Below are 13,343 nucleotides of genomic sequence, written 5' to 3'. Positions count from 1 at the left end.
AACGTCATTCGGGGTCGCGGGTTTCTGGCCAAGAATCGATTCAACGGTTTTCATATAACGAAAAATACTGTCATAGCTCAAAAAAGTGTTATGTATATGGGGATATGCGCATCCCGTATGTTGGGTATTCAGCCAGAATCTGGTTTCATCCTCTACAGTTGTCATCGATAACCTAGGCATCACTGAAGACGCATACTAGGGAAATGAGCTTCCCGTTGCTTTCCTCACTGAATCAGAAGTTCCTATTACATATCAGTCGTGCCAAGACCACCGAAATGCATGCACCAGCTGACCAGTCATAACAGGGACTAGCATCGCTCACTTTTTCCAGATGTCGGGAACAGCGACTGTGTGGAGTCAGGACATTCCCGGGTCTCGAGACTAGTCACGATATCAATGTGATGTTGAGGAATGGACGGCCGACCTATGCGGTGCAAATCCACAGTCTCATTCGGACCCGCACGAAACACCTTGACCCATCGTGTAACCGTTCTCTCGCCACAGGCTTCACGTAATTCTCCATAACATTCTGATACACGGGCAACCTCCATTTCATTCCAGGAACGCTGATCACCTTTGGAAGCATTGACATGGACACTCTTCACTTCAACGCCACACAGTGCCAACTGACCGCGAGTGTCGGCACTACTTTATGTACAGCCCTCGTATCACTTCCAGTTGGAAGAGACCACAATAGCTGACGTAATACTCATTACTTCATCACACTATGACCGTCTAGTTAAGATAAGATTTTGACCGCGCGCTTCATTTGTCTAGTCATTGTGACTGTAAAGAGTTTTAAAAAGTGAAGGATTTGTGACCGAAAATTGACAAATTTTGGGATGGTATAAAAAATATCCAAATACAGGGTGGGTGAGGATACGTTCCTCGCAAATAGAAAAAGGACGAAAACGCTTAATTTCCACGTTGGAACTGACTTTCTACAACTCTACATTACTCACGTTGCCCTCCCTGACCCCGCCCTCGCACTGAATGTAGGGCCGATAGTTTGTGATAACTCCTTTTTCATTATTATGAAATTTCTTGTAATTTCTTGTTTTCTTTGTTGTTGCAGCCTGGAGCGACAACAGGTGTTCGCCTGGCTGCGGACCGGAGGCAGCATGCCGCCCCTTCCCCAACAACACCTTCATGTGTGTATGTCCGCACGACGTGTCTCCGCCTACAGCCGACCTCAAGTGTCCTAACAGATCTACTGGTAAGTGTTCGACCAACTGAGTGTCGCACTCCTCTGGGGCATGAAATGAGACAAGGAGTCTCCACTTTGTCCAGCACAAATCTCACATGAAGTGATCGGGATTTGAACCATGGAACCGAAAGGTGAAAACCCGGCGTGCTGCCACCTGAGCCTGTTTTCTTTCAAATTATGTACCTTCCATATTTCGCCTCCAAGTATGGAGCTTATCCTCTGTCCGAGGTTACCTCTGGTAGTAGTGTTGGCTACTGAATGCATGATTCGAAGCAATGTATCGATTCATTCAAGTGTCCGAGTGAATCGTTTCACAGGAACGCGAGTTCACGGCACACGATTCAGCTTACTCCCAGCGGACAGTGCTGAGTGGCGCACTCACTGGACGTTGACGGGGACCCGAGCTTCCGCTGCAGCGAGACAGTGAAACATAGCACATCGAAAGAATCGTGAACGAGCGCAAAGATACACACGGCTCCTTATCGGCTCACTGGACACGCGGAGAGTCGAGCTTCCGCTGCAGCGAGACAAACAGTGAGCCATGGCACATCGAAAGAATCGTATGCTGTAATGGACTCTCGAGCTCAGCTCAATTGAAAATAATACCCATTTGCATTCACTGTCCTCTTCTTTCAGGGAGGTTTAAATAATAGATGGATTTATTTGCAGTGTTAAAAGGTAGGCAAAACATAATTCTGAAGTAGCTAGTAAGTAGGTAGGCTATTAGGTTATACTATTTATTAGTTTAATGAATCTTAGTATTATTACTTAGTTGCCATTTGACAATTAACTCGACTCTAGCCTGCCCTATTACTATGAGTCATGCTCATGACCACTCAAAAGTACCTGTTTTATATTGGGAAGAACGGCTCAGTATTTTCTCAGTTCATATGTCACATCGTTGCACAAGACTTCAATCATATGTGGACAGACGCAATAACAGTATGTTGAATCAGAAAACCAGCGGCTACTGTACATCTCGGGTAGCCTATACAAAATATGACGATTTTAAAAAATCCTCAGCTGATGGAAAAATACATATTTTCAAAAATGACTCAGCGAGTTGTCGTGCGGTTAGTATCGCGTAGCTATGCGCTTGCATTCGGGGGATGGTGGGTTCGAATCCCACCGTCGGCAGCCTTTAAGATGGTTTTCTTTAGTTTGCTTATTTTCACACCTTAATTCAGGTCATGTCTGCCACCTTCCTAATCCTAACCTTTCCCACCCTGCGTTGCCGGAAGCCTCCGATGTATTAGAGTGACTAGCATTTTTTCTAAGAAAGGAGTTCACAGTATGAAGACCAGATGCAGTAGGAGCGGTGACTAATTTAAAACACACGCGTGTAGTACAGTGGCAAATATGATGCTGACCGCGGTGTGAGGGAGCTCTAAAAGTCATGTGCATATACTGTGCACAAGAACCTCCTTTATCCGGATTAAGTGGGACAGGAACTGATCCGGATTATAGAAAATCCGGAAAAACTAAAAAAACAAATACATTACATGTTATATAATATATTAACATAAGTTGTACAGTAATACCTTTTTCAACTGTACAAAAAGTATAAGAACACTTTTCTTACACTGACGACTTTTTTTTTTTTTGCACTGAAATAATGCGTGGTCTTCTTGTATTTTAAATGTTTGCGCGATCATAAATACGTGTTACTAGCATCAGTTCAGTTTCAGTCTGCGATTCTAAATAGGCCATCAGTTTGTCCAGCTGCAATGTTGCATCAGTCTCATTACCTGCCGAGGAACAAGAGGCACGATGCCCAAATCACAGTCATTTTTCGACCAGTCGTTCACCTCTACGTCCGAGCATCCGGGAATGCGTGCAAATGTGTCAAGGAACTCATAAGAGTCCATGGTTTCCCATTCACAATTCCAGGCGAATGCCAGGACGGTACTTTTGACAGACTGCAGCCGACTCACTTCCAGTTCCTTTCCTTAACTATTTTTAACGGAAAATACATTCAAGAAGAATCGACCCCGTAAAAAAAACACTAAACAAGTAAAAATATTTTTTTCGATCCGGATAAACCGAAGATCCGGATTAATGAGGGCCGGATAAACGAGGTTCTTGTGCAATCAGAGTCCTCCTTGTCGCTATTCTAACAACTTAATATATATTACCGTTCAAATATTTGTATTTTAACGCAGTGAACCGCTATAAAATCTAGAGTAAGTTCACTAGAGCCTTCACGGAGCGTTGTGCTTTGAATTATCATTCCATCATGACCCTCCTTCTTTTCCTAAGTCTCGACTAACCAAAGAGGAATAATCAATTAGCAGGAACAAAAATCTACGTGGATCACAGGGATTTCTCCTCTAGAACATTCTCAAGGAATTACACAATCCTAAGCTCACAGGAGGATAAAGGAGGAGTACAATGGGCAAACATTACAGTGGAGTCAAGAACAGACAAACAACTCCAAGTTTGAACTGGTGGGTCAAAAGTTCACCCCTAACATTAACTTACTTCGTTCCACCCAATGGCGAACAATAAAATATGGAAAATGTTAATAGAACCGATTTTCGACCTAAGTTATCCGAGCATTTTTTGACAGCAAAAATGAGTGGTTCTATTCCCATACGGTATAAAGGTACACCCTAATCGTTTCGGTATTCACTTCCTTACTGGAAGGTTTCAAGTCCAGGCTAAATGGTCAATAAGCGTTCGAATATTAGTAAATTCACGGGACCATTTGGCACTGGAGATGCTGACTTAGCCCTGGCCACTACCGCTAGAAACTAGCGGGAAACCCCCGCTGAGCTAGGCACGTTCGGTAGTCAGTCAACTGATGTCACCCTTACGCTTGTTATTGGCTTTACGTCCCACTCTGGAGTCGAAACTTTGTCCCGCAGGAGTTCGACACGAGACTACGTATTTGAGCACTTATCTGACTGATCGCTTACTGACACAGTTCTCTGTATGAAGTAGTTCCTTTGCTTACGCTTTGAAAAGTATTTATAACAATGAGAATAACGTTACTGATACTCGCCTACATACCAATAAACTGTTGTAAGTTCACGAACATTGCATTACAAAAAATCCAATATTTTAATATTCCTGACCGTAACAAAAGGAGCAGAGGTTCTTAGCGTATAAGTCTACACCTGAACTCCTGAAACACTAAGCTAAGAGAGAGTGGCGCGGCGTTACGTGGGGGAGGTCCAGCAAACTTCCACGTAAACATTTAACAACGTCAGTCGCCTCTGCCTTTCATTCGTGAAGCCTGATCAGAAGTCATCAGAAATCGCTTGTTGTTTGATGTTCCCCAACCGTTAGGAATAGAGAGCCATCTTCACCATCGGTTGTGTAATGAAAGAGCTTCCAAACGAACACCAAATTACTAATAATTGGGGCTCGGATCTTTAAGAAAACTCATATTTTTTCTTTGTCTCTATTTTCTTGCCTGATTGGATTTTGGTGCTAATCAGGTGATTATCGTCACAATTAAGTGATTTCTTTATTTGCCATATAAATGCATATTTTGAACTATTTTAGTAGCAACGTCATATTTCGGTCATATTTCGGCGGTTTGGCGACAGCTGTAGCTGTGCAAAATCGTCGTCAACTTTCCGAATGAGAACTAGTATTCACAAAACTGCTTTTCCGTATCACATCTGTAGTTAATACAAGTGGGATACTCTGCCTTCTATCAAGTTTGTGCAGTAATTGTCTTCCAACAGTTGTCAGAAAGTCTGGCATATATTAAGTCGAACTTTGGAATTATATAGAGTCCAATTACTCATTTAGAAGCTGCTGGCTTAGAAATTCATGCAAGTATTGAAATTATGAGAAGTGTTGAACTTTGAGCACAACAATCACATGGAACAGTTGGCGTCACTGTAAAACAGGAAACTTAATGGAAGCGACGGTTTTCGCAAGAGAAATGCATTTCAAGATGTGCTCATACTCGATTGCAGTGATTTAATATGCACCAATAAGGTCTTGTGACGTAGAAAGGAGCTTCTCTTCTTACAGGAATACGTTAAGTGATAATCGGAGGTCTTTCGGGCCTGATGCTTTGAAGATGAACCTTGTCATACATTTCAGTACCGCCCGCCGACAAGAACGAAAAAGTTATGTGAGTTTGCACTGCCGCCCTACATCCACTTCGTGGTGCTCAGTTTAAACTTTAAGGCATTTTAATAATATTAATGTATTCTCAGCTTAAACGTTCCAAAACGTTTTGAAAAAGTAGATTGATTTCTAGTTTTCTAGTATTTCAATCCACCAATGAAGGGTGCAAACATGTTTTGCCTTTAAAAAAATGTTCTGTGGCCTGATAATCTTAGCGAAATTTGTAGGGCCTCCTTTATAGGTATGTATTGGAAATGTTTGATAGAGAACAACAGACTGTGAATAACTGCTAAACGTGCATATTCAGAAAATTAATATGAAAGTAAGAATAAATAATTTAGTTAACAAATACGTATAAAAGGATTTGCCGTTTCGATTTATAACATATTTTCAAATGACCATATTTAGATTAATCATTTTTGGGTCATATTTTGTAATTTTTACGTCATATTTGCTTGCTTATTTGGGCTAGTTTTAGGTCTTAAACATCCGAGCCCTACTAATAATTGTATCCCACATTGAGATAATTTTACGGAATTTCATCACAATGACATTTACAAAACCATATTTTATTGATCATAGGATTGTGAAGTTTCTTTTGAATTACAATCTCATACGATAAATGGACAGCATAGGAACACGCCCACTGGTCTAATCGTGGGGAAAAGCAGTGGGAATATCCTAATGATGATGTACTTGAAGGCACAATACTCTGCATCACTGCGAGGAGGCTCGGGAGGGAGCACCATTGGCTGCACGGGTTACCGTCATGACACACTGATTTTGTTGAGTTGTGAGAACTGTATAATGAAAGAGGTTCCAAATGAGCACTAATAATTGTATCCCACAGAGAGATAATTGTACGCAGTTTCACCACTGAAGAGATGGAGTAGAACATTGAAAGGTCACTCCCAAGCAGAATTAATTATAGGCATTCATTGGTGTGAATTTGTGTGAAATATAGGTCTAAACCCGTTCCCGATGTTTCATATGTGTTTCAGTTCATTGTTTGCACGCAAATCTAGGTTGAACCAAAGACATAGCAGACACTGCATTATGGAAATTAGTAAAATTCAGTAGTACAGACAGCAAACGAATAGTTTTTATTGATTGTTTGATCAGTCCAGAAGTTTGAGCTCCATGGTCCAGATTGAGACCAAGTTCCAGCAATTGGTGACTCCGAAATTCAACGTTCTTTACACTTGAGGGAGAAGAACTCTGACTAACTGTTGTGGCATTACGTCCAGTTGGTTGTGCCGAGCTCCTCACCTTCATTTATCCTATCCGATCTCCCTTGGTCAAGTCTTGTTTTTTCCGACCGTCAACGCTATTAAAACATTCCATGTGCTAGATAGGTGCGTTCTGGAAGTGTGGAATGTGCTTTCCCCTCAACTGGTGGTCTTTGACACCGACACAGGACAGCCTGGTGTGAACGACGTTAATCTTCTTCAGGGCTGTCGGCAGTGGAGTTCGAACCTAGTTTCTCCTGACTGCATTGACCATGATACAATCACTCGACTCCACGTCGTACTCTTTGTTCCGACCTCATACGGACAGGTCCCTGAGAACACGTGACATGCTGGTTCATACACATAGAAAGATGAACTGTACTTAATACTAAGCTTATTACACTATATACCGCTCACGCGATGGTTTAGATATTTGGAGAACTTAGCACATTAGTACGGCAGCCATGTCTAGTCAGTCCTCGCTCACGCGAAGGTGCCCGACATCAAAACAGCCGCAGGAAGTGGCGCTCTGGTCCATCACCGCCACACCTAAATGTATCACAAGAAATGTTGAATTTAAATTGAACACATAGTCATATTATGAAGTTCTTTCACCATCAATACATATGCCGATACGAAACACGCACAACTTCAACCAAAATAACTGAGCAAAAATGTACATAGATGTTCAAATAATGAAACGTAAATGAACAAACTGAAATCCTACAATAAAAAGTACAGCACTAGACACAAACAATAAAGGACACTGATCATAATTAAAATCTTACAATACAAGAGCAAAGAATTTAACACCAACACGAAATGAGACACTGAATGTATTTGCAATTATCAGTCTTGAGCTGGCAATGGACATAACTTATGTAGAGAACGCCTCAAAATTCCATTGCTGGTGCGAATGGTAACCGTACGCACTCGTCCGTCCTTCGCACGATGAGTTTCCTCGACCGTTGCAAGTCGCCAAGAGAGAGGAGGAATGTTGTCGTCCTTACCTAAGACGATAGTTCCAGGCTGAAGGTTAGGCTGACTCGTCAACCATTTCTGCCGCTGTTGTAAGCTATTAAGGTAGTCATTAGACCACTGTATCCAAAAGTTCTGCTGCAGCGCCTGAATGCAGCGCCATCTGGAAGTATAACAGTGCACATTATCCCTATGGTCAGGTTCACGGAAGGATAGCAGGGGGGCTCCGATCAGAAAGTGGCCAGGAGTCAGGTATGAGGGTTCATCAGAGTCGTCTGAGAGTCTAACGAGCGGTCTTGAGTTTAGGCATGCCTCTAGTTGGCAAAGTAGGGCATACATCTCGTCATATGTCAAGCAGGCATTGCCAGCAGTTCTTCGCAAATGATGTTTCATGGATTTCACTCCAGCTTCCCAGAGTCCCCCGAAGTGAGGCGAATCAGGAGGAATGAAATGCCAAGTGAATCCCTCTTGCGCTGCGTTGTTCAGCATATCTGTCTTCCACTGATCCGACCGGTGCACCTTCAACAATTCATTTCTAGCTCCTACAAAGTTAGTAGCATTGTCACTGTATAGGTTTGTACACCTCCTCCTCCTGGCCGCGAATCTCCGTAAGGAGGCAATAAAGGCCTGTGTGGTCAAGTCACAAACTAATTCCAAGTGTATTGCCTTGGTGCAAAGGCAAACGAACAATGCTACATAGCATTTTACCTTGACCTTGCTCCTGGTTGCACCCTGCTTAATGTAGTCAACTCCCGTATTCAAGAATGGCCGCGATGGAGTCACTCGAGGAGAAGGTAGCTGCCCCATGAGCTGCGTTACTGTTGACGCTCGTAGTCTGAAACACTTCACATATTGGTGAATGACAGTCCGTACCACTTCTTTATGCTCACAACCCAATATCTGGACCTGAGAGGCTGCTACATGATTCACACCAGCATGTAGCAGCCGAATATGCTCGTCAGCCACAATCAACTTGGTTATATTATGACGCTGAGGTAATATGATTTGATGCCTTTCTGCAAATGGTTTCAAAGAGTTTTGTAAGCGTCCCCCTACTCGTAATACATCGTTCCCATCTAGGAATGGGTCCAGGTTTCTTATTGAACTTTGAGGTGAAACTGATGAGTTCGACTTCAACTCGCCTATTTCCCTTGCGAATGTCACACGTTGAGCAAGTTTGATACATATCTGAAGTCCCATTGCTAGCTCTTCTGCAGATAATGCTCCCGTTCTTCTTACGTTGTGTCTTCTGGAATTGAAGACAAATCTGTTGCAATAAGCCATCACCCTCTGTAGACGACGGAGAGATGAGAACCGTGTCGTGACTTCGTCAGATGGAGTGGCACTGAGTAAACATTGTACCGTATCCCTTCTTTCTGGAAGTTCGTCTGCAGAATCGTTTGAATCCTTAGTGGGCCAGGTACTTGCGTCTTGCACCAACCATGCCGGTCCATGCCACCATTGTTCATTATGTTGTAGGCTGAGTGGTCCTTCTCCCCTTGATAGAACATCGGACGGATTGTCTTCTGACATAACATGACCCCACTCGGCTCTTCTAGTCAACTGCTGTATCTCAGAGACACGATTTGCAACGAACGTTTTCCATCTCGTCGGTTCAGCTGCAAGCCACGAGAGTCAGTCCACAAGAAAGTGTTGTCTATTTTCAGATTCAGGGTGTTGGTAGTCTTATCCACCAGACGTGCCAACAAAAGAGCCCCACACAGTTCTAATCTAGGTAGAGACTGTTGTTTCAGAGGAGCAACTCTGGATTTCGAACATACCAAATGTACCGAAACTTCACCGTGTTGATTGGTACTGCGGATATACACACATGCTGCGTAGGCCCGTCCAGAAGCGTCTCAGAAGCCATGAACTTGTATCTGGACGACTCTTCCCGTACAAAGAATCAACCTGTCGACATGAATGTTGCTCAGTGTTGGAAGATCAGTAAAGATTTTAATCCAGCCCTCAAGTAAAGGAGATGGTAGTGGTTCATCCCACCCTAGTTTTTCTTGCCACAACTGCTGCATGAAAATTTTACACATTACGATTACTGGTCCTATCGGCCCTAGTGGATCAAATATAGAGGCTATAATTGAAAGCACCTTCCGTTTCGTATGGCCTCCATTGTTCTCCTTGATGTGAATCTCAAACTGGAACTTGTCAAGAAAGGGATGCCAAAGCAATCCTAGCGTTTTAATATTGTCTTCCTCATCAAATCGTAGGGGTAACTGTGATTCTCTCAGTTCTTCTGGTATCGTCTCAAGTACAGCGGAGTGATTCAAAGTCCACTTGCGGAGCGGGACGCCTCCGCTTTGCAGCAACTCTTGTAGTTCTCCTCGCAGCTGTATAGCATTTTCAACTATATCGCTACCACACAATACATCGTCCATGTAGAAGTCCCGCTTCTACACGCGAGATGCTGTAGGAAACACGTGGGCTTCTTCTTCAGCCAACTTGTGGCTAGGAAGGACGCTGAGGATGTCTTCAGTTGGTAGGTGCGTAGAGGCTCGGATGGCTGTTTTCGCCAGATTATGCGCTGTAAGTTAACATCCTTGTCGTCTACTCTGATCTGACGGTACATTTTTGTAATGTCTGCCGTCATCGCAATCTGATGTGTGCGAAATCTTGTCACAATTGATAGTAGATCTTGTTGAACAGTAGGTCCCACCGCGAGAGTGTCATTGAGGGAAACGCCATTGTCAGTTTTGCAGGACGCGTCGAATACAACCCGTGTCTTAGTGGTGGTACTCTCTACCTTCAAAAGTGCATGGTGTGGGAGATAGCAGAATGCTCCTTCGTCTTTGCATGTATCTGGGGTCAGCTTCATATGACCCAGGGTTTCATACTCCTCCATGAAGTTCACGTAATCAGCTCGCAGATCAGCTTTCTTCTCAAGCTTCTGTTCTAGTAGTCTGAATCGTTTCTCCGCTATTTTGTAAGAGTTTCCAAGTTGCCTTCGTAGGCAATCTCACAGTGAAATGTCCACTGTGGTCCCGTTTGGTGTGAGTTATGAAATGCTCCTCCTGGGTTAGGGGCATTTTTCTAGTTGTCACTTCTTCTATTGACCAGAATGTTTCCATCTTTATGTTGAGGTCATCGTCCTGTATGAGGAAAAATGATGACGTGGGTGGAGTTTCTGCTCTCTCACTAGTCCGAGACGTGACAGTATCCATCCCAATACAGTATTTTTCAAGATGGGTAGCTCAGTGCAGTTTTTCCGCCACCCTTCTTGCAACAACTGCATAAAAATCCTTCGCAGCGATGTAATGGATGATCTAAGTCACATTTGCCCCTTGGAGATACGTATGAGTTAACTCGAATTGGGCTTACTGGTGCTTAGATGCATTTGGCGCGCTCCCCTTCTGTTCCCGTCTAACACTTCCAAAAAGGTGGATACCTCAGCGAGTCTTGGAAAAATCATTGTTTGGAGCTGTCATTTCGAACTCTTTACGGCTAGCGGGATCTAACTTGTGTAACATCAGCTGCTGGAGTAGACTTCGTGTAAAGGCACTGAAAGGTTGAGGTTCTGAATAGCGTTTAAATTGCTTACTAAGTGGTTGTTCAACTTCCTAAGGTCTGGTCTTTGTGACATGTAGAGCCCTCATATGTTGTGTTGCTATCAGTTTTCTGTTGTTGTACCTCTTGCATACGACTTGCCAAGCTACTACAAAGTTAGAGTTAGAAACAGGAATGTTCTGAATTAATTGATGAGGGTCGCCCTTGAGTGCTGAAAGTAGATAATGAAAACGCTGAACGTTTGATAGTTTTAAATTGTCAACAATTAAAGCCTGAAAAGTGTCTTGAAAATGGGTCCAAGTCTCATACTGCCCATGAAATGTAGGGAGGTCAATGACAGGCAATCGTATTTCCAGGGAATTCTGTTGGGAATTACCGCAAGAATGCTGAGACAACTGATCGATATTCTGCTCGGGGGCTGTGCTCTTTTCTATCAGTGTAGTCATTCTAGCCTCTAAATCCTAATAGTTTTCTTCGAACCGTTCCCTATCCCGTTCGAGATTTTCGTAGATCTCGTCGTCATTAATCTCGAGTTTACATTGAACATGCTTATATTCTATTCTATTATATTATATATTATATATTATATATTATATATTATATATTATATATTATATATTATATATTATATTTCAACCTGCTATGTACTGCATTAATATCAGAGCCCCCACAAACTTGTTTACGTGTCAGTGACCCTTTAATGACCGCTCGTTGTTTCACTGGACTCCATGATATGAGTTCGGAATGACTGACCTCTGATGTGCACCTCGTCAGTTCAGCATGCCGTAGGGGTGTTGATACACTGCTCCAATATTCTCTCGACAGGTTGTCAGCACTCGAAACACACACTCACAAACACCAGAGGACCACGTAATATTATAGCATTACGACACTTTCAAGAATCCGGCCCGGCATGACCATGTTCCGACCTCATACGGACAGGTCCCTGAGAACACGTGACATGCTGGTTCATACACACAGGAAGATGAACTGTACTTAATACTAAGCTTATTACACTATATACCGCTCACGCGGTGGTTTAGATATTTAGAGAACTTAGCACATTAGTACGGCAGCCATGTCTAGTCACCGCTCGCTCACGCGAAGGTGCCCGACATAAAAACAGCCGCAGGAAGTGGCGCTATGGTCAATCACAAACGCGCTTAATTCACAGAAAATTGGCATCTCCTGTTTTGATGCCGTGAATACTGTGCAGTAATATATTGCGCAGTGTATGGACGAGGAATGCGCACTGTTGGCACGCCTCAACAGGCTTTTCCTATTTTCACACAAGCCAAAGGTCCTGCGTCACCTTGGGTGTGTTACTTGGACGAGGGTGGTCGAGCCTCACCGCAGTCATTTTATAAACTGCTCAAGTCACAACAGTTCGCGGCCTTGTTAAATCTGCAGCGTGAGAGGAAGAAGCCTTCCACAGTAGTCGCCTAGCATCAAACACGTCAGCTCCTCAAATCCCTCCCTCTAGCGAAGTTTGTTCAGTCCTAAGAGACTCGGATCTTCGCCGTGCAAATTTCACAAATGTCATTGCACCCTTTCTCATGAATCAAGTAACAATAATTAGGATGTGTCTATCATACTTATTTAATAATTTAACACAGAGATTTACAAAAGTATCCACTCGTTCGCCAGAAAATGTTTTTTATAAATTACTTTATGTTTTTGAACTTTATAAGGTGCTTTCCATTCCATAAGTATCACGTCCCGGTGTTAAACTACTCACAGACATACACTCCGTGAGTATCACGTCCCGGTGTTCAACTACTCACAGACATACACTCCATAAGTATCACGTCCCGGTGTTAAACTACTCACAGACATACACTCCGTGAGTATCACGTCCCGGTGTTAAACTACTCACAGGCATACACTCCGTGAGTATCACGTCCCGGTGTTAAACTACTCACAGACATACACTCCATAAGTATCACGTCCCGGTGTTAAACTACTCACAGGCATACACTCCGTGAGTATCACGTCCCGGTGTTAAACTACTCACAGACATACACTCCATAAGTATCACGTCCCGGTGTTAAAGTACTCACAGACATACACTCCGTGAGTATCACGTCCCGGTGTTAAACTACTCACAGACATACACTCCATAAGTATGACGTCCCGGTGTTAAACTACTCACAGACATACACTCCATAAGTATGACATCCCGGTGTTAAACTACTCACAGACATACACTCCGTGAGTATCACGTCCCGGTGTTAAACTACTCACAGACATACACTCCGTGAGTATCACGTCCCGGTGTCAAACTACTCACAGACATACACTCCATAAGTATGACGTCCCGG

General features: G+C 43.2%; 1 protein-coding gene across 1 annotated transcript in view; it reads left to right on the top strand.

Moving 5' to 3' along the window:
- Positions 1–590: 590 nt before the first annotated feature.
- The window catches only part of LOC136877839 (muscle, skeletal receptor tyrosine-protein kinase), a 243,009-nt gene continuing 230,256 nt past the window's right edge, over positions 591–13,343 (top strand). Inside the window, exons 1-2 of the mRNA XM_067152039.2 lie at positions 591–654; positions 1,076–1,216. Of these exons, the coding sequence (XP_067008140.1) occupies positions 591–654; positions 1,076–1,216 (205 nt within the window). The remainder of the gene's footprint in view (positions 655–1,075; positions 1,217–13,343) is intronic.

This window comes from Anabrus simplex, chromosome 7 (genome assembly GCF_040414725.1).
Source record: "Anabrus simplex isolate iqAnaSimp1 chromosome 7, ASM4041472v1, whole genome shotgun sequence".
NCBI classification, from domain to species: domain Eukaryota; kingdom Metazoa; phylum Arthropoda; class Insecta; order Orthoptera; family Tettigoniidae; genus Anabrus; species Anabrus simplex.
This window is presented reverse-complemented; position numbering and strand designations above follow the sequence as displayed.